A 25,072-nucleotide genomic window follows, 5' to 3' on the forward strand; every position below is an offset into this window, starting at 1 on the left:
TGGCTTGCACTGCTAGAAGTGGAAAATCAGACACTTAAAAGCCAACTTTAGCATGCAAGAGAGGTTTTATTTCTTTAGGATTTGTCTGGAGCTGGAAGAAGAAGGGGGGACTGAAGGAAGTTATAATTGCCAAGGTGAGCGCCTGCCCCTTCTCAGGAGGTCATTGATGAGGTGCTGGGAATGTTGGCTAAAGAGTGTCTCCACTCAGGGGAAAGGCATTCAGAGTAACATGCCTAAGCTCTTTCTTGAGTGATGATAGCCTTAGGTATTCAGCCTTCTACTGCACATGTTTTAGCCCCTCTCCCTGCCTCTATGTGACACTGACACTTAAATGATGGAGCAGCTTTAGGAATAGAACTTGGATACATTTCAAACCAGTAGCATCCTGAGAAAATTTGCAGTTAAAGTTCCAGTGGACCACATGGTGCCATAGCTTAGAAGCCACAAGCTGAGTATCAGTCATTTATTTCTAGAGTCCAGACTCAGGGAGGTCTGAAAGCTTTTCCACTGTCTTGACCACTAGAGAGGACAGTAACCTGGACAGATGAATCTAGATGTTGAAGGATCGATCTCCAGTGTGGCAGAGGAAAGTACTTTTTTGCCAAATGTACTATAATATCTCAAAAGTATAAACTGTAAACACAAGAGCTTATTCATTTATGCACAAAACTCGGAGTACCTGTAAGTTTTAAACTTGTAGTCAAGAAAAATGGTAAAGGTATACAAATGTAAAAGTTAAAACAAAAGCTGTTGCAAGCCCTCCCTACATTCCCATATGAGGAGCATCACACCGCACAGCTATCTTACATATGTATTCTCACTCTAAGATTGCTCCATGTTGAACAATGTGTGGTCATGTGATCATTCTTACAACATGAAGAGACTGCTTTTTTTTTCTTCTTTCCCTGTCTATCTTTGAGAAGTTCTACAAGCTTGTGTGTGTTACTAAAATATATAATGAGCCAAAACATTGTGATCTTAAGTAAATACCAAGCAAGTACATACAATCTGACTAACTACAAAATAAGAAAACAAAAATGGAACAATTCAAGGTACTGTCATCATATCTTTGTAGTCCTTGTCAAGGAAGCAAGGTGGCAGGATGCTGTGGTCTCAAGTGCAGGACAGAAGAGACATGCTGGAGTTTGCACTAAGAAGCCTAATGGAGACCATACTCCATTTAACTGGGTACATGTAAAGGGCATCATCCTTCCTTGGAGCCAAGGCTACACTACGCCGTATGCTTTCAGGTGGCAAATGTATATCACTAATCATAGGCTCTATATAGGGAATGTTTCAAAGCTCTCCTACTTCCTCCCAGACACACAGTAAGGCATTTCTGGATAGGGCAGTGGACTTCATAAGTCTCAAGATGTCTCCAAATGAGGGGTCAGTGGTTGGGGGAGCTGTAGGATGGAGAGGTCTATAGCTCTCTGTCTCAGAGATAATGTTCTCTTTGTCCTCTGACTTACCTTAGAAATGAGAGGAAAAGAGAGAGAGAGACTTTTACCCCCTCAGCTCTGGGCTGTTTTTATACTTCATGGGTTGATGATCTATGTGGGAATCAAGCCATGCAATAGACAGGTGTTTTGTTCAATTCCAGAGAGTACCAATATTTAGGGATGTACCTACCAAGCTGACATAGGTAATTGGCAAATTTATACCTGCTGACAGCATCCGGCTATGCATTCTAAAGGTGGTTTCCTCTACATATGAGGACAAGTCCCACCAGATACTAAACAGTTATCTGAAGTGTAGATCCTGAAGAGATCATGGCATAGGTGGGTTCACTAGAGCCTTCGGGATCTGTTGAGGTAATGCTAGGAAGAAGCACTCTTGGTCCTAATTAGAATGCTGAGCTCTAACTGAGGAAGATGAAAAACCTTTAACTCAGAACAGGCAGGCAGTGAACATGATCTAGCAATTCTACGAGGGTGTGGGTGGTGCCTACACAGTGGGACACACTCATGTGGTTGTTCGTGGAAGTATACCACCTGTGGGCTCCAGGTAATCCTCTGAAGCTGAAGACAGATGTATTTAGATATGAGGATGCTTCATATGGAGACTTGGAAGTTGTAGCTTGAGGTTATATTTTTTTCCAGAAGGCTGTGACCAATGTCTGTCCTCCTGCATAGGCATCAGTCTGATTAAAGTACCCCTTCCCACCACTTTGGCCCCTAGCATATTTCTATTCTTTGTGTGCAAGGTAGGCCAGGATTTTTCCCTCTTGTAACTTCAACTGATGTGATGGGTTTATCTCACATTGTTGAATGCTTTAGTCAGCAAATCACTATTAATTGAACTCACTTAAGCAAAACCTCATTTAAGCGAAAATTCTCCAAGGGAAAAAAAAATAATGGGCCCGCTACCGACCATAACAAACACTACACAATTTAAAATTCAGCAAATTGGGGGGCTTCACCCTCCCACACCATCCCAACTAAATATACCAACTCCAAGATCGCACTACAGTGGGGAAAAGGCCAAATTCCCAATGATGGCCAACTACATCCTTTCCTTGAGAAAAAATTTGCTGAAATGATTGTTCGCTTAAATGAGGTTTCGCTTAAGTGAGTTTGATTAATAGTGATTCGCTGAATAAAGCATCCAACAAAGTGATACATACAGACCCGACATGATTGGAATTCTGACATTTATGGCAGAGTTTCATGACATGCTGCTCTCCCAGTATGGGTTAAGCCTCACAATATGGCTTTGTGGCATGCTCCTCTATGTGGCAACTGAGCAATAGGATCCTGAGAAAATGTGCGAGTAGCAGGAAACAAATGATGGCTCAGGGGAAGGGAGACTAGATGGACACTAATGTACAGCATATGACATCAAAATGTGTACTGATGAAGGGCATTGCATACCTTGATTGTGGGGGCTTCAGAAAAAAATAGACTGGAGAGGAAGGAAGAATTAATCAGTCATAGCCTCTCCATTTTAGATTTATTTTTACAAAATGTCAGCTTTTGATGTTGTTTCACATTTGAATATCTATTATTTTCTTATTTCAGCTTTTTAATCATTTTATTAAATGGAAAAAGTCAATCTATGCACTGTAGTTTGTGAATGTTAAGACTAACCTGGTAAAAAAGAAGATATATAAAATTAGTGCAGTAGCTTTTATTTTATATATAATATAAACAGGACACCTACCTTAGTGCAATTAGCTGCTTTAGGTTCTAAATCATTTAATGTCACCAGCTCTCGAAGTAAACTGCTTTCCTGGTACCCTCCTTTCACCCCTCTTAGCTTGAAGTAGGCCTGCGGTCGCTGTAGAATCAGTTTTGCATTCACTGCAAAACCTGCCATATCAATAGCAAATGGTCTGTGTGGATCAAACACTGTCTTCCAGCCATATACTTTTCCTGCAGCATTCACTTTGGGTGATTCATAGCGCAGTCCACCAACGAAAGCCACCGGCCATACTGACACTTTTTTTGTAGAACGTAACTGGAAGGATGATATAAGAAGTTCTTATTACCATGGAAATGCAATTAACTGCTACTCTGCAAAAGGTGCAAAGAAAGAAAGGATTATAATTACATCAGCAAGTTCACAGCTACTGAACATTTTATCTAATGAACAATGAATAAAGAACTCCAATATATCTGATACTTTGCTTATTGCACATGCAGAAATGCAATACTTACACTATTTAGATGTACAGTTGATGAAGAGCATTTTGGTACTCAGTCCTCTTCAAAAGTTCAGCTGTATTCCTTTTTTTAATTTCTCCAAATCTTTTGGGTTTCTAATACCATGATAGGAATGGACCTCATTCCTAAGTCAAGGTACGATTAAAGTACATGAAGTTAGTATTGTTGCACTGTTTGATGTCAGCCAAAGTGCTCTTCCCAGCACTCGTAATGTGCCCAGTAATGACTCCTTCTATAGTTTGTATGGAGTTAAATGTATTGGTGACATATCTAAATATGATTGTAGACCCTTTTTTATAAGTCCCATTGCTCCTAATACTGTTGGAACTATCTGAGTATCTTTCTTCCACATTGCTCTCATTTCTGCTTGTAAATCCTGATATTTTACGACTTTGTGTCTCTCTGTACACAGAACACTGTAGTCACTGGGTGTTGTAATTTTAATGATCAATGCTACTTTTGTCTTCTTTTCTTGAACTACTATATCCGGTTTTCTAGCATCTATCTTTTGAACTGTTGGTAATGGATGATCCCGTGTGAGGCAGACTTCATTTTCTATGATGTTATGTGGCTAATGTTTCTAGTGATTTTCAGCCACTTCAATACCATAATGTTTGCACAATCGCCAGTGCAACAGCCTCAACACATTATTATGCCTTTCAGTATACAGTCCTTCTGCCATTAGTATGTCGCAATCAGCAACAAGGTGTGCAACTGTTTCTAATTCTGTTTTACAAAACCTACATTTGTCTGTTTCTCTCGCATGTTCAATGGACTTTATAAACCAACGTGTATGTAGCCCACTATCTTGTGCTGCCAATATTAACCTTTCATCTCTTGGTTTGAATTCACCTTTCCTTAACCATTCCTGTGTTTGTTCCTGATCAACATGAGGTTCTTCCAGAAGTTTTCTATACTTGCAACTATATTTATGCATTTTCCATATTTCTTGCCTTCTCATCTGGTCCTTTACCTTATATTCTTTCTTTTGTTTTTTTTGGCACATTCAGTTGCTGCCTGGTTTTTATCCACTTGTGGTTTGATTTCCATTCCTGCTTGACGCCAATTTGCTTCTGCTAGCCTAAGCAGGGAAGTCATCTTAGATTTAGTCTCCTCATGTTTCAAAACTTTCACTACATTTGGGTCTTGTGAGGTCAGCAGATATGTGTGGAGTCCCATGATTGCGGATCTATACATGTAATCAATTTCAAGGAGGCCCATCCCTCCTTCAGAATGAGGAATATATAATCTTGGTATGCACTGATTTTTATAAATCATTTTATGTACAGCTAAATGTAAAGATGGGCAAACTTATGACCCCAATTGTCTATTGCAATATGATTTTAAGTTTAAAAGCCAGATATTCATAGACATTTACTGTCTGCTTATCTGTATATTATATACATACACACATACACACACACATATATATATATATATATATATATATATATATATATATATATATATATCTATTATATACAGATAGATAATTATAGATACATAGATATAGATGGTTATAAGGGCAGCTGTGGTGGTGCAGCCGTTAGTGTTGCCACCTTACAGCAAGAGGTTCTCCGATTTGATCCTTGGCCGGGGTGCCTTCTGTGCCGAGTCTGCATGTCCTCCCTGTGGTCATGTGGGTTTCCTCTGGGTGCTCCAGTTTCCTCCCATATCCCAAAGACATGCTGTAGGTGAATTGGACACTCTAAATTTGGCCCTAGGTGTGAGTGTGTGCATGCGTGCGTGTGTGTGCCTTCCATGGAAGGTTGGGCAACTGGCAACTTGACACTGTAAAACTCCACTGCCAATCATGAGCAGACAGGTGATCCGCTGTGGCACCCCTAACCGGGAAAAGCCAGAAGAAGAAGATATAGATGGTTATAGTTCATTTGATCTAAAGCACATTTAATAATAAAAAAAAAAACAGTGGTGCATTTGATCTAAAACACATTTTCATTGAAACCACAAAACATCAAAATTAATTTCACTGAAAATATCACATACCCTAAATATATGTCCAATTTTTTTTGTTTTTGTTTTGCAGGGGATCTTTGCACCCCACACCCTCTTACTTAAATATGTTAAATCCACCATTGCACAAATGCTGAGAAAAGACAGTAGGACATTGAATCACTGCTGGTATCAAACACCACCTTCTAGAAATGGAGGTACAACTTAAAAGTGGGTATTAGCGAGGAACTAATACTGATGAACGCTAATTTGCATTATAATTCCTATTCTCCAAAACCACACTTAGTCATATTCTACAGGGCAACATAGGTTTCATTTAAATGTGATTCATTCAATTGTGGTTTAGATCAAATGAGGTTTCAATCAAATAAGCTGTAGATCAAATAAACCCTAACCATATCCTCTCTCTCTCTGTCTATATATATATATATATATATATATATATGGGTCTACCTGAAAATGCCAACAGTGCACAACGCTGACGATGAGAACACCGACACGGGAAGACCGACAGTTGAGAATCCTGATGCTGAGAACAACAACATGTTAAGGTAAGTGTGCGACAGGGACGGACGTTAGGGTCAGGGTGTGGGTAAGGTAAGTGTGTGATAGTGACAGACGTTAGGGTAGGGTGCGGGTCAGGTAAGTGTGTGATAGTGACGGACTTTAGGTTTAGGGGCAGGTTAAGTGAGTTAGGGTTAGGGTGCGGGTAAGGTAAGTGTGCGATGGTGATGGACTTGAGGGTTAGGGGTGGATTTAGTGAGTTAGGGTAAGGTAAGTGTGCGATAGTGATGGACCTTAGTGTTAGGGTTTGGGTTAAGGTTAGTGCATAGATAGTTGTGCATGTAAGGTTTAGTGTAGGTTTGTAAGGTTTTTGGTGTGCTTGTGTTGTGTGTGTGTTTTTCGGGAAAGGTATTTGTTTTGTTGATTTTCGGGATTTTGGTTTGTCGGGCGTGTGAAGTTTCGTGTTTTTAAACTTTCTTTTTTTGTCGTTTTTTTTCGTGTCGGTTATTTAGTTGTCGGTGTTTTGGCATGTCGGTGTTATCAGGTAGACATATATATATATATATATATATATATATATATATATATATATATGTATATATATAGGTTCCGTTCAGAAGCTCAAAATATTGAAATCTCAAATTTCAGTATTTCGAGCCAAGAAGCCCAATCCACATAATAGTGAAAGTTTAGAAGCACAAAATTTAAAACCTCGAATACCAAAGGTTTTGAATTTTGCGCTTCTAAAGTTACTCTGTGGTTACGTATTCAGGTAAGTGTGTGTGTGTGTGTGTGTGTTAAGGGGTTTGGGTAGGGACTGTGGTGTGTGTCAGTGTGTTTTGTTGCTGTGATGTGTGTGTGCGAAGAGAAAGCTTGTGTGGTGGTGTTTTGTGTGTGTTTGTATGTAGTGTGACCTCGGAGTGAGAATATTTAAGTAGGGGGGTGCAGGGGGGCTTGCATCCCTGCTTTCATGTAGTAGAGTGATTGTGTGTGCTTGTGTGGTGGATGGTGTGTGCTTGTGTGGTGGATGGTGTGTGCTTGTGTGGTGGATGGTGTGTGTGTGTGTGTGTGTGTGTGTGTGTGTGTGTGTGTGTGTGTGTGTGTGTGTGTGTGTGTGTGTGTAGTAAAACTGTGAAAATCAAAACTTCCGGTATTCGAGGTTTTGAATTTCGCGTTTTTAGTTTTCATTGTTTTGTGGATTCCACTTCTTGGGCTCGAGATACTGAAACTCGAGATTTCAGTATTTCGAGGTTCTCAAGTGAATCTATATATATATATATATATATATATATATATATATATATATATATATATACACATACATATATATATATATATATATATACACATACACATATAAATTATATATATATATATATATATATATATATATATATATATATATATATATATTTATAAAATAAATTACTATACGGACATGTAATTGATAAACTATTGATTATCCACATGTTCATTCACAGTTTCTGTCTTTATGGAGATTCAGTAAGTAATACATAGAAGTGTGGTTCTTATCTGTACTGAAATATGCAGAGCGAAAAAAAAGCAATAAACAGCTTTTTAAGATTGTTAGAATTGTGAGAACAGGTTTCCCTAAGAAAGAATGACATATGCTAGAATGGGAAACATTTTATGAAATTAAGTAGTTTGCACAAAATGTGCCTAAGAATTGCAAGGAAGCAAGTCTCTGTACACCTGACATGTGGGAGACTTCTTCCCCTCTTACTTATTATAAACTAACTTTCTGGTTGCATGACAATAAGGGGTAAGGGTGAAATCCCTTTACATCAATCAGCAGTCTTACACAGCAATAGATCCCAACAGAATCATGACTCAAGAAATGTAAAAATAGACTCAGAACCTTCCAAATCCAAAAAGAAAGCCAAACTTCAGCTCAGTAACAGAAAAAAACATAAACAGTAATAGAAATTAAACTACAGGCTGTACAATTAAATATAAAAGTACCAACAAAATCTAAGAAACCTATGCCAACAAGAAATGCTCAAGAAAACAGACTTGCAATAAAAATGCTTCTTTGCAGGTCTGTAACATAAGCAAGAAAGCCCCATTTTGACCACACAGAAATGTCATGTCAGATCAAACAACTTGATCCCATGCAGCAAGGTACAACAAACCTTGTGCAAGTGTATGACAACCTTAGCACAAACAGGATAAAATAAAGACTGATATCACAACACAGATTCCTTATTCCTTCATCACAGAATCTGATTACCTACCATGTGTAATGAGACACAGATATATTAAAAAAAAATTAGGCAGTGGCCAGACAAGTCGCATGATCACTGCATAGTAAATTATTCCTAAAAGAAATAATGATAATCACACTGTACATGGGTGTATCCCTAGGAGACATCCTAGTCCTAAGAGTAAAATGATCTTGGATCCTCATTCAGCCTTTAAAAGATGTTACTCTTGTCTACTTTTGCAAAATATTTGTAGCTCCTGCTGTCTGCTTTTATATGCCATTTGGTAACTAAGTCTGAGCTTGGAAAAAATAATGAAATATTCTTTGACAATGGGCTTAAAAAGCAGTGTTTCCCATTGAACACTGACTGGTATTATGTCTCATAACACCCCTGGGTGGTCTGCTATTACCCTGTAATGCCCACCCTGTTGAGGACTATTGCTTGTTGGTTTCTATATTCTGGAGTCAAGGGGGGGGGTCTACGTGTGCATAAATTAGTTTGTCACGGACCAGTATATAGGCCTGCAGGTAATATCAGTTATTGTAGGCACTGCGCCAAAGAAACTGGTGTTTAAAGAAGCAGAGCAGAAGAGTCCAGTTCAGGGAACTGAACACACTGTAGCATCACTCTTGGTAACCAGAATCAGTAACTCTTTTAGTGATCTGATAATCAAGTGCTTCATTTTCCCATGCTTATTTCTCTGAGATGTGTCAAAAATGGAAATGCCCATATAAGGACACTCTAGTAGGTCAGGTAAAATGTAAAATTTATTTTGATGGCAGGTAAAGGATTTTAAACAAAACTTATCTTTCCATTTCCTTGCCAAATGAATAAATTGCAAATCCTAATTAATTTATAATTTCCCACACTTAAACTGGCCTCTGTACATTCACCCATTCAGGAAAATGCTTTATTTATTTTCTGACTTGTTCTGTACATATTTAAACCGTGTCTTTTTCTTAACATTCTTTTTTTTTAATTTGATTTACTTGAAAATTCCCATCATTCATTCAAGCCTGCATTGATCATAAAGCTTTTCTAGTCTCTCTCTTTCACTCTTTTTTTAAATATTTTATTGATTTTAATAAATAATAAATTTTAACATTTAAAATATATAAATTATTTAAATGAATAAAGTAAATCGTAACTAAAACAACTATATACAAAAAAGTCTACAGAATATCTAAAACTTTAAATATTCTTAAAATCAATTAAAAAGAAAAATTGTCATTAACATATCTATAGATGTTTATTTAGCAATTCATTAAGTTTCATCCAGAAGTTATAAGAAGTGGTAATGCTGGTTGTTTTCATCTTGACTGATAGAAGTTCATAGTGACAAATGGTTGCAATATTTATGAATTCTTTCATTGTTGGATTTTGTTCACTCTTCCAATTCTTGGTAATTTTCCTTGTGATTGTTAGTATACTCCATAGAAGTGGGTAGTTCCCTTTCTTTACACAGTCAGGTATTGGAGTGCTGAATAAAATTAATTATTTGATTAGGGTGAATTTATCAGTAAATAAAGCCTGTAAAAAGCATTAATATTTTTCCCAGAATGGTTTAATAATTTTACAGTCAAAAAAACTATGTTGCCAGTCTGCATCTCCAACAAACCACTTTTTTCTTATACATTAATTCTATTCTATGTGGAGTTATGAAGATTGTATACATAAATTTCAGTGTAAACAGTCTCGACTTTATTGAATATATAGTTTGTTTTAAAGATATCAACATGTATATTTTGTCTTCTTTGCCTGGATAAAAATTATTTATAGTTTTGAAATAATCCCAATAGCTTTCATTAAAATATTCTGCTACATTTTTAATAAGTGTATATATTCTGGATAAAAGTCATTTTTCAATTATTTCCTGGTGTGTTAATATTATTAATAAATCAGTGAATTTTGGTACGGTATTTTTTATTGATGGTTGCATTAAATTAATCTTATTTTCTACTGAATACCTACAATTTTGTATATCTAACCAGATATTTTTGCTTCGATTAAATTTAGTAGTTATATATTGTATGGTATGTAACTTTTCTCCATCATTTGATACCAATATATCAAATTATTCTCCTTAAATTCATTCATATTATCTAAATTAAAAGTACATGTATTATTTTGTGTATATGCCATGGGAAACAACCAAAAAAAACATTCCTTATGTCCTGGATTTTTATAAATAAAATTTCTAAAAGTTGTTAACATTAAAGAAATATAAGAGGAGTTAATCATAATATTTCTATTTTCTAGTGTATAATGTTTTAACATCCATAAAAATGTACTATGTATTATATTTGCTGTGAGCAAGCTATCTGGTTTGGTTCCATACATAGGTTTTCTTGTATGACTTTCCATTTGGCATTGTACTTCTTATTTAATAACCGAAAAACAGGAATGAAGTGCTAGGAAAATGAGTAACCAAATAGTATGAAGCACAAAACACTCCACCGGATCCACGACTGGTAAAATTTAATAGTGTAGACACAAAGATACATAAACGTTAAAAACAGGTGCGTTTTCGTCACCAACTGCTTCACTAAACACACCACCACCTTCATTAAATATCATTTCACAATAAACCCCACCCAATGAAAGCATACAATGACTCACAGTTCCTAATTGATTAATTGAATATAAGTTACTGCAACCTTCAATCTTCCCTTTCACAATCCCACTTGATGCTGATATAAAGTGCAATGTGCATAATAATTTTGAATGAATTGATATATATCAAATAAATATCAAATACATACATGTATAACCCAGATAAATCCACTTATATAAAATGACTCACATATTTTACAAATCACTAAGTATATAATTCCTTTGGTTTTACATTTCACAAAAGAATTCAAGTATAACTTCTTTTTACAAGGTTTTAAATATATTGAGGCTCCTGTTAACAAATGGGAACAGTAATTGCAACTACCACATTTAAATAAACTTTTTTTATTATTCCTAGAGTGTCCTTCACTTTTTCCTATTTGAGTGCCCATCTCTAACAAATTCTTAATATTTTTACCTTTTCGGTATGTATACTTTATTTCTTTATTAAAAATATAATCCAAATCTGATATCTTGGCAAAATTCAACCATTCTTTTTGTATATTATATTATATACTTAGCGATTTGTAAAATATGTGAGTCATTTTATATAGGGAAGCGTGAGAGAAAACTCAAACAGAGGTTATATGAACACCTCTATGATATAAAAATTAGATATGAAAATAATGCCCTATATAAGCATACCTGTGTATGTAAGGGAGCTGAATTTGGATTCTTTGTTCTAGAGACTGTAGCTATTGACTCGAGAGGTGGACCATGGGAAACAAGGGTTGAATACAGAGAGCTGTATTGGCAAGTAGTATTGGAAGCATGTAAAAAACCTGGTTTAAATGATATGATCTCTATTATGTCTGTATTAAAGCTAATATCTGCTAAGTTATAGATAGGGCTTGAACTGTTTGAATATATCTTATAAAGGAATGTAAAATAACTTTTATTTAATAAAATGGTTTTATATAAAGTTTTATAAAAATTTTTAGAGAGAGAAAATTTTTTATATAAAAAAGAAGTTTTTATGATTGTCCACTAGATGGTGCTATCCATTTATAAGTTTTTACTATGTATATTTAACTAAAGTAAGGTATATAACTCAAATGGTATATATGTATAAATTTGTTATATATAAGTGGATTTATATGGGTTATACATGTATGTATTTGATATTTATTTGATATATATCAATTCATTCATAATTATTATGCACATTGCACTTTATATCAGCATCAAGTGGGATTGTGACAGGGAAGTTTGAAGGTTGTAGTAGCTTATATTCAATTAATCAATTAGGAACTGTGAGTCTGTATGCTTTCATTGGGTGGGGTTAACTGTGAAATGATATTTAAATGAAGGCGGTGGTGTGTTTAGCTTATCTGAAGAAGCTGGCAATGAAAACATACCTGCTTTTAACGTTTATGTATCTTTGTGTCTACACTATTAAATTTTACCAGTCGTGGATCCGGTAGAGTGTTTTGTGCTTTGAACTTCTTATTTAACAGTAAAAAGATTGTTTTTATAATTGACAATAATGAATATTTTTGACAAACCAATTCCAGCTAGGGACCAGTCTCTTACATGATGATTTAATCCAAATCTTGATTTGTTAGGATACCAAAGAAATTTAAGAATTAGACAACTAAATTCTTTAATACTTTTAAGCTGGGGTAGTGATATGGGCTGTATTATATACAAAACTTTTGGTAAAATAATCATTTTTATTAAAGAAAGCCTCTCTTCCATGGTAAAAGAAAACATATTCCATTTATTAATAAGATCATTAATAATAGTTAAATTATTTTTATAATTTTCTTCTATTGTATTTATAATGTTTTCTTTTAAAATTATTCCAAGATATGTATTTTTACCTCCCTCTACATATTTAGAAAATCTTTCTTCCATATCATTAATATTTGCATTTATAAGTAAATGTTTTGTTTTTATTAAAAGTCCATTTTTTTCTGAAAGGTTTCTGTTGCATTAAATACAGTCTTAAGATAATTTTTGTTGTCATTTAAAGTCAAAAGTATGTCATCTGCAAATAATAATATTTTAGAATTTAATTTACTTATATGTATACCCTAATATCTATTCTTGATCTTGTATAGCACGCAAATGGTTCCACGATTAAAGTAAATGATAGTGGCAAAAGTGGACAACCCTGTTTAGTGCCTTTAGTAATTGGAATTGACTCTCATATATAAGAACCAATTTTTATGTAAGCTAAAGAATTATCATATAGTAAATTAATGAGTTGTGAGAAATATGTTTAGAAGTTATACTCCTCTAAAACCAGTAATAAATATTTCCAATGTACTGTGTCAAAAGCACTATTTATGTCTAAGCTTAACAATGTTAAACTATCCATTTTGTTATTTGCAAAATCTATAATGGTTAATATTCTTTTAATGTTGTCATAAGTATTCCTATTTATTATAAATCCACTTTGATCATTAATCAGATATGGTAGAAATTGTAATCTAATAGCATTTAGAGCCATAAATATGTTATAATCAGTATTTAAAAGTGAAATTGGTCTATATGAGAAACAGTGTACTGGGTTTTTATCTGTCTTTTAAATCGGAGAAATAAAGGTGTATTTCCAGGATGGAGGAACGTTTGTTAAATCTTTAACTATTAGAAAGACTTTGTGTAAAATAAGTAAAGCTTCTTTAGATAATAGTTTATCATGCCATCATTACCAGGTGCTTTGTTAGGTTTTAGTTTGTTAATTTGATTTTTAAGTTCAGACAATATATGGGTTTATCTATTAAATTTCAGTCAGCCTATCTTTAGTATTATTTTTAATAAAAGTTTTAATTATTTCTTGAGAATCCATTGCTGGATTATCTTGATTAACTTTATTAAAGTGGTTTCTAAATATTTTTAAAAATTCATCTACATCAGTTACCTTTTTCTTACTTTAATAAGAATACATTTCTTTAATATGGTTAAATTTGATAAGCATTTTGTTCTAGATGCTAATATATGCATGTATTTTGGGTTTATAGAATAGTTGACTAATTAAATCTTCTCTAAATTTATCATAGATTTATGATTTAAAATTTCTCAATGCTTTTTTAACACACCAATTTCTTTTAACACATTATCTTGTCCTTTTTGACTGGTCTGTTTTAATTTATCAATTTTTTTCTGTACGCCTATCATATCTTTATCCTATTGCTTTTTCTTAAAAGCATACCAATTATTTATTTTTACCATTTAAGTATGCTTTTAGAGTATTCCATACATAAAACACAGATATATCATCTGTGTAATTAATTTCAGTTTAAGTTTGAATCTCTTTATTAATTTTTTTTAAAATCCTTTAAATTAGTTATATATGTGGGTATCCATTTTATGGGAAGTTTATTGTTAGTGTTTAATACAAGTTCTATAAGTTATGGCATTATGATCTGAAAGTGAACATGAGACTAACTTTAATCAATCTAGATATTAAGGTATTAGAAATAACTCTATTCTTGACTGAGATCCATGATTATGTGAATAGTTGGTATATAAAAGTGAATTTGGGTCTAAAAATGCATTAATATCTTTAATCTGAAAAGAGTCTATGAACTTTTACAATGCCTTTACAGTGGCTGATATTCTTCATTTTTCTAGTAGCATTAGAGTCTTCATCTCTTATTATGCAATTAAAGTCCCCTGCCAAAATAATACTACCTTTCAAAAGATGTATTATCTGTTCTAATGGATGTTTAACCTTTTTAAGACCAATACCAGGTATCCAGTAAACATTAATAAAGGTGCACAGATTTATATTAATTTATATTGTTACTGAACAAAACATACCTTTACCATCATTATACATGCTTATTATATTGGGTGTGGGTAAAGAGTGTCTCCATAATATAGCTACTCCTTTCTTTTTCTGTTTGTACTGAGAACTACTTAATATTGTAAAATATTTTGAGTTAAGTCTATTTATATTATCTTGCAATAAATGAGTTTCTTGAAGGAAGATAATGTGTGATGCAAATAAATTTAGAAACTTCTTTAAATTACTTCTCTTGCAACCATTATTTAGACCATTAATATTAATGGATATACACTTTAATTGTCTGATGAAATATCTATGACAAAGAAAGAAATATTTTACTAACTCTCAGATGCATTATTAATGTACCAATCTTAAGTATCTCATAATGCCTGTTGTTTATTATGTGTCTGTGTATGTTAATAATATTAAATATATACATATTAACATAGATTGTAGATTCCAATAAAAAAAATAATTTTAAATTTAAACAAGAAATTATTTTAACTGTCTTTCCCTTCGTGGAGTCTAGTGCTTCTAGTTTGAACAGTAAAACCATCCAAAATAACTCACCTATCTTCTCAAACTAAAAAAGAAAATAAATCCAATTCTTTTCCTGCTATTTTTTTTTAAATGATGTACTATTTACTATAATGTCATGTCTTAATACAATAAAACATCAAAATATTTTAGATTATATTTCAATAAGAACTTTCTCATATATTCTTATTAGTAGAAAAGTTATGTTTCTGTCTTTGTATATTTAGCAGCAATTATTTAATCTCTTCTGTATGTATTTCTGTGCTATCATGTATACTTTCTTCAGTGTTTCATTTACAAGCTCCAATAAAACATATATTTCTCTCATAATATGAATAGACTGTATGCTTTTATATGTTTATCAGAGCCCCCGTAGAGTTCTATAGCATATTATTTCATTTTTTTGTTTCTCCTCTTTTCTCATGAAAAGAGAAATCCATGCTGTTATAACTAATTACTGATTAGAACAAGCCCTAACAGGAATGGCAGTGGATTCTAACTTTAAAGTTATATGACCATTAGAATAAGCAGTAAAGTCTCATGACCATCAGTTATAGTAACACTAAACAATTCTATAATGTAAATCCACAAATAATACATAGATTATCTGTGCACTTTACTTATCAAAATGTGTAATAGAACTTTTATGTAGTCTATTATTTAGTCAAAACTCTCTTCTCGTCAATTCTTTAGATACTTCTGAATGATGATTCATTTAGTCCATTTAACTATTTTATCATATTACCATTTGTTCTCAATTTATAACATTTTATCTCCAAAATAAGCTTTCTTAGCAAGAGTTATTATAGAACTGCTGTTAATAACAACTTGGAGAGTGTTACTTGAACCAGTTACATAAGGGAACTTGAGTCCCTATTTTTAAGATATTGACCTAGACTGGGTATCCTGAGTCACCACTGAAATGACATTCAAAGACAAAGAAGATAGTAGTATTCTATCTGAAACATCAGTTAACTGAATATGCTGAGCCCAGTAGGAGTACAACTGAATTTCCAGACAGCTAGCATGTGGTGAATTTGTTTATCAAAAGCTCTTAAACCCACCTTGTATGAATCAGGACTGCCAAACTGACAAAAAGATGATGCAGAAAAGTACAGTTACCATGCCTTCCCTCAACTGATTGGATAAATGTTGCAAAGTAACTACTAAACCCAGTAATAGGCTATTGGATGACTGATAAAGCAAATGTAAAAGACCCAACATGTGCTAGTACAGTGAGCCATTATTTTTAATGGGAGCTCCTGAGATCTAGTGGGGCCTTTGCTCCTTGACACAGTAGTACTAGTTTGCCTCCCCACACCTTTTTAATTTAATTTAGTTGGAATTATCTTGTGACAGTACACTTTACCCTCTGAGTAAATGTAAAGGAGCAAAAGCTGCCAATCTTAAAGTAGTTTTAGTACATTTTGAAAATATTAAACTGAACATATACTGCTGAACAAATATCGCTCCCTATACTGAAAGTAAGCAGTTGCTGACACTTGAGTCACAGTTCCATGGATAGTATCACCTGTACCAGTTATGGTTTGCTTTGCCTTTTAGGCATGAGCATAGCTGTCTAGGGTGCCACTACCTGGATTTCATTTCAGCACTCTTTGTAACATTTGGTGTCCAACTTGCACTTGCATATTTGCTGTGCCCATATAATTTCCACTCTAGACTCAGAGGTGCACACCCAGCAAGTAAATGCAGCTAATATCCTGCATGCTTAAGTTCATGATAGAGAAACTTCACAGAAGGAGGTGGAAGAAAGGTCTGTAAAACATGTGTCCCTGCGATAAGTGATCAGATCCACTGAGCATGCAACCCCCCCAACCAGAGGTTTCCACTAGGGTATCCTAACCAAAGAGTGCCGCCCAGAGATGGGACATAGCAGAACCCTGGGTCCACTAAGCTTACAAGGACTACAGGAAGCCCAATTATGATAATTCTCCACTATGTGTAACTGTACACTTTCTACTTAGAAGGACCCAAACTGACAGGTTCCCCAAGCTTCAGCTGTCCTAGCAGTGAATGAAGTGTTTACAACAAGGAAATGACTGCTTTTATAATCCAAACTCACGAGCTTAGAGGGAAAACTAGGATACTCATGAAAAATGAAGCTTCACCTAAATGTAAATGCTTAAGCTTTATTCATTGCTCAACTGCCAAAGCCTTTGCACACCAGCCAGAAACATTTATCTGCAACTTCATTCATTTGCGAAAGAAAAAACAAGCAGCTGCATTCAATGTATACAGTACATAACATCAGTCTCTCCAAACAAAGACCCCTTCACATTTAATCTCCATATTAATGAAAATGGACAACTCTTTTCCCTTTTTACAAAAATAGAGTTTAATTTAAATTAAGTAGTATGTATCACCCCTACCCCCAACCCCCAAATATCATTGAAAACATTAGATTGCTTAGAAGAATCACATGAAAGAAAGGAAGAATATGCATCTTTACCTATGCTTATTATTATTAAACTTCAAATAAATCAAGCTGTAATAAAGCATATAGCAATACTCAATAACTATATTCCTCCATCCCCTCTTCCCCCCTGCTTTTTAATAATTAGTAATGAAATTATAGCATTACTATATATATATATATATATATATATATATATATATATACATATACACACACACACACACACACACACACACACACACACACACAATGTGTATGTGTGTGTGTGTGTGTGTGTGTGTGTGTGTGTGTGTGTGTGTAATTTAAATTAAGAGCTAAACAATAGATTAGATTAAAAGTAAATACCTTATTTACGAATTAATCCAAGTTTCCTTTCAGATTGTAAGTATGTTAAGAAAGGATAATTTGTAATTAATATTAAACTGATTATAAGTCAGACAGACTAATATTAGTATTTAAACAATGAGTAATTTTTCTTTTAGTTTCTTCCTTCTTTTTTTCATTAGTTTTCCAATTGTTTCTTTCTGCTTGTCTTTTCAAGGGGTTGTTGTTCCACTCAACATATTCTGTTTGTTTTAATGTACTTTTATTCTTTACAAATGACATAGCATTATCTAGTTCATCAAAGATTTTAATGTCATCTGAAAGGAATATTTTAAGCCTGTCTGGAAACAGCAGGTGAACTTTGATCTGTGTCTTCTTTAATTCTTTATTTAAAGGAGAAACCTTTTTCTTTTGGTCATCACTGCAGCTGAGTAGTCATTGTCAAATCTTATTTTATCCTCAAATTTGATAGATTTTATCCTGACTGTTTTCAGAACTAAGTCTTTATATCTTGTGAAGAAAAAATCTCACAATAGTATATCTTGAAGATTAGATGAAGATGGTGCAACCAAAGACCTATGAGTTCTTTCAGTTCCATATGACAGTGCCTCTGGTAAATCAAAAATCTTATGGGAGCCAGGATGTTATGTCATACTTCCTCCTTCTATCTTCTGAGGTAAACCAAAAATACAAATATCATTTCTCTGAGACCTGTTTTCTAAATCAGCTATTTTGTTCAAAAGTAAGGTGTTTTGTCTCAGTAAGAACTGAGTGTTATTTTCTTCCTCTGTTAATCTGACTTCAAAGTCATTTAAAGAAACCTCTGTTCCTGATATTTGAGTCTTCTGTTGATTTAAGAGACTCTTGTATTTGTTACATTTGTTCACAGCATTTTTCTTTAAAATTGCCCAGTTTGTTATTTATCTTGCCCATTTTCAGTGAAAGTTCTTGAATGTTGGTTAAAACAGTCTGAAAGTCCTTCTTCATGGATGACTCCTGAGAACTTGCTTTTGTGTGACGCATTCTGTATTTCCAGTGAGGAATCTTCTGATCAAAAGTTTGACAGGAAAGAGATGCTATATATAAGTAATTTGTTGATGTTATCTTTCAGAACTGAAAATATTGCTTTTTATCAAAAATATCGCATAAGATAACTTAGAAATATAATTTCCTGTCAGAAATTAAATAAAATAGCAGAGATCAAAAACCTGCTGCTGGCCTGTCAGCATACTGGCCATGCTCTTTTCACTCTTTCTTTATGGCCTCTGGTACAGTCAGGCATTGCTTTTTTGCCCTCTTCTCAAGTGCTTAGTCTACATCCTTACAATGGTTCCTCAAGAACTGCACAAACTACTCAAGATGGGGTCTAACCAAATTTTTATAGACAGCAATGCCTTGTTTTCTTCCCATGATAACCTCTTGATTATACCATGACCCCCCCCCAAAACATGCACGCTGATTGGCCAGCGTGCACATTGTAAATTGAGTTATACTAATGGAAAAAGGTCCGGTCGCCCAGACTTTTTTCCATTAGTTTAACTCTACTTTTAAAACACTGTCTCGCTATGTTAAATGGGTTTAACATAGCGAGACAGCTTTAAAATAAGCAACAGAGATCTCCGTTGCTTATTTTAAAGCTGTCTCGCTATGCTAAACCCATTTAACATAGCGAGACAGGTTTTAAAGAGAAGCAACGGAGAAAGCAAGATCTCCGTTGCTTTTTTTACTGTTTCGCTATGTTAAATGGGTTTAACATAGCGAGACAGTTTTAAAATAAGCAACGGACATCTCCGTTGCTTATTTTAAAACTGTCTCGCTATGTTAAACCCATTTAACATAGCGAAAACAATAAAAAAAAAGCGACGGGGAGATCTTGCTTTCTCCGTTGCTTTTGCCCACAGCTCTGATGTACTGCGCAGGCGTGCAGTACATCAGAACTGCCGCGGATGCCAGACATCTGCGGAAGGGCAGTAAACAGGCATTATACTATGCCATTATTTAAGAAAAGTAATAGTTTCTTTTCTTAAATAATGTCATGGTATAATAGCAATAACCCACTTCTGGGTGTGGGTAATGCTGTATTTACCCACAGTTGGCTTTGTTTGGTCCCTCGGGCTTCGCCCTTGGGACCAAACCACGCCAACCGTAGGTAAATCCAGCATTACCCACACCCAGGCGTGGGTTATTGCTATATTATCCAAGTATTACACTGACCTTCTTTCCTGTTTTCATATATTGTTTGCTTACTTTAGTTCACCGTTGTCCTGAACATGACAGTCAGTTGTGCTCTTCATTTCTATTTTGTGGTTCCTGTAGTCAGATGTCTACCTTGTACAGAACCTCAGACAGACATTTGTATATTAAGAATATTAAGGGTCACTCCTCAATATTGTAGAAATAGTTGAATTACTTTTGTTACAAAAATGTATACCAATTTTCAAAGATTAAAATGCATCCAGTATAAAGTTTTATACAGTTCTACAGTTCACATTAATTACGAGATTTAATCTGGGCTGTTTGCTGGCAACTAACATGCCAAACCAGTTCCAGCCGGTTGTTTCAGTACCTACAAATCTTTTGAGTTTGTGCTCAGTGCTGAATAACCTACTTATTTAAATCTAGCATTCAAATGTAAACTGAAATGTTGTGCTAAAATGAGTGCTAACAGAGATTAAAGAAAGTCACCACAAAAGGCAGGCTCTTGGCAGAGATGGTAAAAAAGCAGGAAATTAACATAGAAGTAGACCCACTGTAAATTCATGCTGAGATATTCCATGGTAAATGATCTTTTTACCACAGTACACACTGTCGTCACAAAATTATGTTATAGAAGCAAAAACCTTGACTGAAACAAAATTACACAGCCTGATAGGCCACATGAGGCAATTTCAGGGTATAACAAATAAAAAACGAGAGTAACCATGTGTATTAAACTGATACAGAGTTATCAGCACTGCACAGGAGGTCCAGATATGATAAAAACATTTTGTTGTTTAATTATCAAGGTATAATGTCTATGCTCTTTAAATGAAATATTCTTCTTCCTGAAAAATTAGAGAGACTGGAATATAAGCTTGCCATGTTAAGACAGAGTGAAGGACAATATTTTTTATTTTGGAACAAAAATGTATAATTATCTGACAGAAGATATCTAAATCTTTGCGAAAATATATGTTGAGTGATGATACAGTTCAAGTAGGGCCAGTCTTAGCAACTCCAGGTCCCAGTTTGGTGGGACCCTAGGGCTGACCACATCACCTGACTATCCCCACCATGACCATTTTCCACTCTCTGGCCTCATGGACATAAGATTATATCAAATTAAGTATCAGGTTTTATTACTATATATTAAAAACAAAATAACATATTTTCTATCTTATAGTTTGTTAAAAAAAACCCCAAAAACAACACTAAACCGACCATGCTACTCTGAAGTAAGTTCAGCTGAAACAGGAAATAAGGTAAATAAAATATTTTTAATGATCACAGTCCCCATCTCTCACCGCCGTAACCAATGTGCTGGGATGTCAGTACTTCTGGAAAATTGAGTGAGTGGGGATGGGCCTGATGGTTGTGGGAAATTGGTGGGGCCAAAAGAACATGCAGATTTTATAAACCCAGTTATATATGCACATTTTTTGGCTGCGCTCAGGCACATAAGGAATTATGTGCTCTCAATTATCACCTACTTCTATCTGCTATTGCTAGCAATGTTATTGCAAAACACTGTTACCCCCTATAACTTCCTGAGAGGTGAACAGGCACAGAGCGCATATATTTCAACATTTAGTGGTATTCTAACCATCAGGTAATCCCTTCTGGCACTAATTTCATTTTCTGGCCCGCTCTGATATATTTGCGCTGAACACTATTATAACCTGTAACACACTCGAGTTGTGCTCAGGCACAGAGCACTGTTTCTTAACATTTGCTACTCCTCCGTGATATTTTGGCCATTTTTAAGCCCTCAGGCATTTCATTAGCTTCCTGAACTGCTCACGGACTGATATGCTTCCCTCCAATCCTGCCCGCTTTACCTAATTAGTTGTTTTTTTCTTTTTTTTTTAAAGGTTTGTGCTTTTAGTTATATTTCAATTATGTACTATATGTTACATGTATAATACTGCCTGCTTTTCTGAGTAGTTATTTAATTTAAAGCGATTGTGCTTGATAGTGATATTTTTTTTAAGAAACTGTATGTTATGTAGATAACCTACAGTCCTAGCCTCATACATAGCTCGAGCAGCAGTAAAACTCACAGACAACAACATACACCTTTACTCTATCCATACTAATTAGGCTAAGCGAAATTGCTGAGAAAACAGAATGTTAGTCTACGGAGGTTAAACTTGCACATATCCGTGTGTAGTTAATTCCATAACAGTACTATATTGCATATTCTTTGTTTTTGCTGTTATGCTGTGCTTGATGTAAATGTTCTTTCTACCTTAGTCAAATTATTTTATACCTTAGCCAAATTATTTCATATTTACTAAGTCATATGTTTGAATTTCTAAGTGGTCCATACCTCTGAAACGTTTCTGTAGTAGTGTGTGTTTTTTGCTGCTTTACAAATTGTCCAATTCAATTTGATAGGCAGCCTGTTCTAGAATTCCTACATTATAGAGTCTGGCCCTGTATGCAGTAGATAGATTTTCACTAGCAAATTGTTTGCTTAGCAGCACATCTAAATGTATTGTATTTCACTACATATGATGTGTGTTTTAATTTAATGTTTATGATTAATGTGCCTCTGTTTTGTTTTACTTTTCTAGTGTCTATACCTGTCCTCCTGTGTCACAATCAAGTGTTTCTCTTACTTCCACTCAATTACTTACTTCCACACTACCTCTCCACCTCTCTTTCCCTCTATTGCAAGAACACTAACCAGGCTTTCGTCATAGTTGTCTCAATTTGTCTCTTTTTTTTTACAGTTTGAAGCCTTGTGCTGTGTTAAGGGCTATCTTTTCCAACAGGCAACAAATAAAGAACCTCCCAACTCAACTGAAAGTTTACCCTCTCAGTAGAACCTACCCTGGACTTCCCTGAAGTGCTTCCTACTGCTTTATAGTGTAGGTGATAACCTACTAAATTTTTACTGCAACTCTTTTTCACTATTTTGTTTATTCATATTCCTGTAGTTGGGTCAGCACACCCGTGGACCTGCCACTAGGCCATCTTTTACATTTTTTCTCCACCTTTTTTGATAAATCTGTTATGAGATTAGATGTACTTTCCTTTGTTTGCCACTAGAGGGCATCAAAGTACATAGCTCATAATTTCCCTGTATCTTACTTGTTTTTTAAACCTCTCCAGACTTACAGCTAGAACCTATTTTCAACTATCCAAATATAACATTATACATAGCTAACCCCCCTGTAATGGAAATAGAAGAATTTACCTTAGGTTAATCAGGCAGTAAAATCAGAAGGAATAGAAACTAACCTTCCTTAACAAAATATTGCTGATACCTTAACTGCTTCTTCTTCTCCCTTATTAAGTAGACAAATAGAACTTCAGCAGTAATCTACAGAACTTGGTCTCTCAAACTGTGCCACATACCTACTAAGTGTCTTGGAAATTATAGGCTCACTGGAAAACTATGGGCTCACTCTGCTCCCCTACCCTACCCCCAATTCCCACCCACCCCCAGGGGTCCTAACTTTATATTTCCCATAACCACACCTTTCCTATCTGACCCATCCCAGACACTATTCAATTTACTTTGGCCACACCCATCCTTAACAACTTTTCTACTCCCTTGACTCTTACTACCTCTACCTATACTTCATTAATTCAGCCTCCCCGTCCTTATATTTTTTCTTCCTTCTTTTCTTTATCTCAGTACTACCTCAATTAACATCTCTACCCTTCAAAGCTCTTATCACTACCATTCAACCGTATCATTAAACAACCTTTTAGCCTTTCCATTTCTCATCTCAGCTACTACTCTACCTACCAGAACACTAACTAATTAAACTTCTGTACCTTCAGCATTGCACTTCACTACTATCCTACCCTTACCTTTTACACATACTGTTTCATCCTAGCCCAGCCAAATAGGAATATTATACATTGACTTATAATATGTCTATAACCACTAAAGCTATCCCATCCTTGGTTATACTCCTAACCACTCTTATACCCTTCCTCACCACTACCTATCTCCTCACCTCTTTTGAAAATGTGAATTACTACTACTTCAACTACTCGCCGAAACAAACAACTATATTTAACAAAGCCCTTACCCATCCCCAAATAAAGATCACCACTGCCTCCTGCTTCTTGCTTCCAAATATCATCTTACACCCTTGAAGCTAAACCACCCTATAGTAAAAAAATTGAAATACCAACCTTACCTTAACTCCAACCTACTCTCTTCACTAAAATCCCCCACCTTAAAAGATGGCGACATTCACCCAAACCCAGGCCCATCTAATCTCCCTACTACTCCTACTCCTTCTACCTCTCCCAACACCCTTACTACCCAGACCACTACAAAGTTGCCCATCTCCATGCCCTTATTGATATTCACTCCTTTGATATCCTCTGTCTCACAGAAACCTGGTTAAAACCCTCAACTAAGGACAATTAAATAATCCCCCCAAGGTACAAAATACTGAGACATGACAGAATTAAATGTAAAGGGGGAGGAGTAGCCCTACTGTACAGAAAGGAGCTACACATCTCCTCTATACCGTATAACCCTCCTCAAGATAGTAAATTTGAAATTTTAATCACCAAATTTCAACTTAACCTGAGCAAAGCATTATATATAATCTGTATCTACCTACCCCCAGGTAATAACATTACTACTATAGAAGACACCCTAAGCTGGATATCTGCTACTTTCCCACAAGAAACTATTAGTCTAGGCGATTTCAATTCTGACTGGAATAGTATCAATGCAGACAATCCTTCCTCCCATATCAACTTGCATGGTTTTCACCAAACTATCAATACCACAACTAAAATTAACAAACCCAACAATAAAGAAACTAACCTAGACTGGATACTAATCAATAAACAAGAACAGACTTATAAAGTAGGAACCCTG

At 34.8% G+C, this 25,072-nt stretch overlaps 1 protein-coding gene across 3 annotated transcripts in view; it reads right to left on the bottom strand.

Moving 5' to 3' along the window:
- Positions 1 to 25,072, bottom strand: part of B3GAT1 (beta-1,3-glucuronyltransferase 1) — a 2,298,313-nt gene that overhangs the window by 100,317 nt on the left and 2,172,924 nt on the right. For all 3 annotated transcript variants that reach the window (XM_044081176.1, XM_044081174.1, XM_044081175.1), the window contains one exon: positions 3,163 to 3,459. In XM_044081176.1, coding sequence (XP_043937111.1) covers positions 3,163 to 3,459 — 297 coding nt within the window. The remainder of the gene's footprint in view (positions 1 to 3,162; positions 3,460 to 25,072) is intronic.

The sequence above is a fragment of the Protopterus annectens genome, chromosome 8.part0 (assembly GCF_019279795.1).
Source record: "Protopterus annectens isolate FY-2018-M chromosome 8.part0, PAN1.0, whole genome shotgun sequence".
Lineage (NCBI taxonomy): Eukaryota > Metazoa > Chordata > Ceratodontiformes > Protopteridae > Protopterus > Protopterus annectens.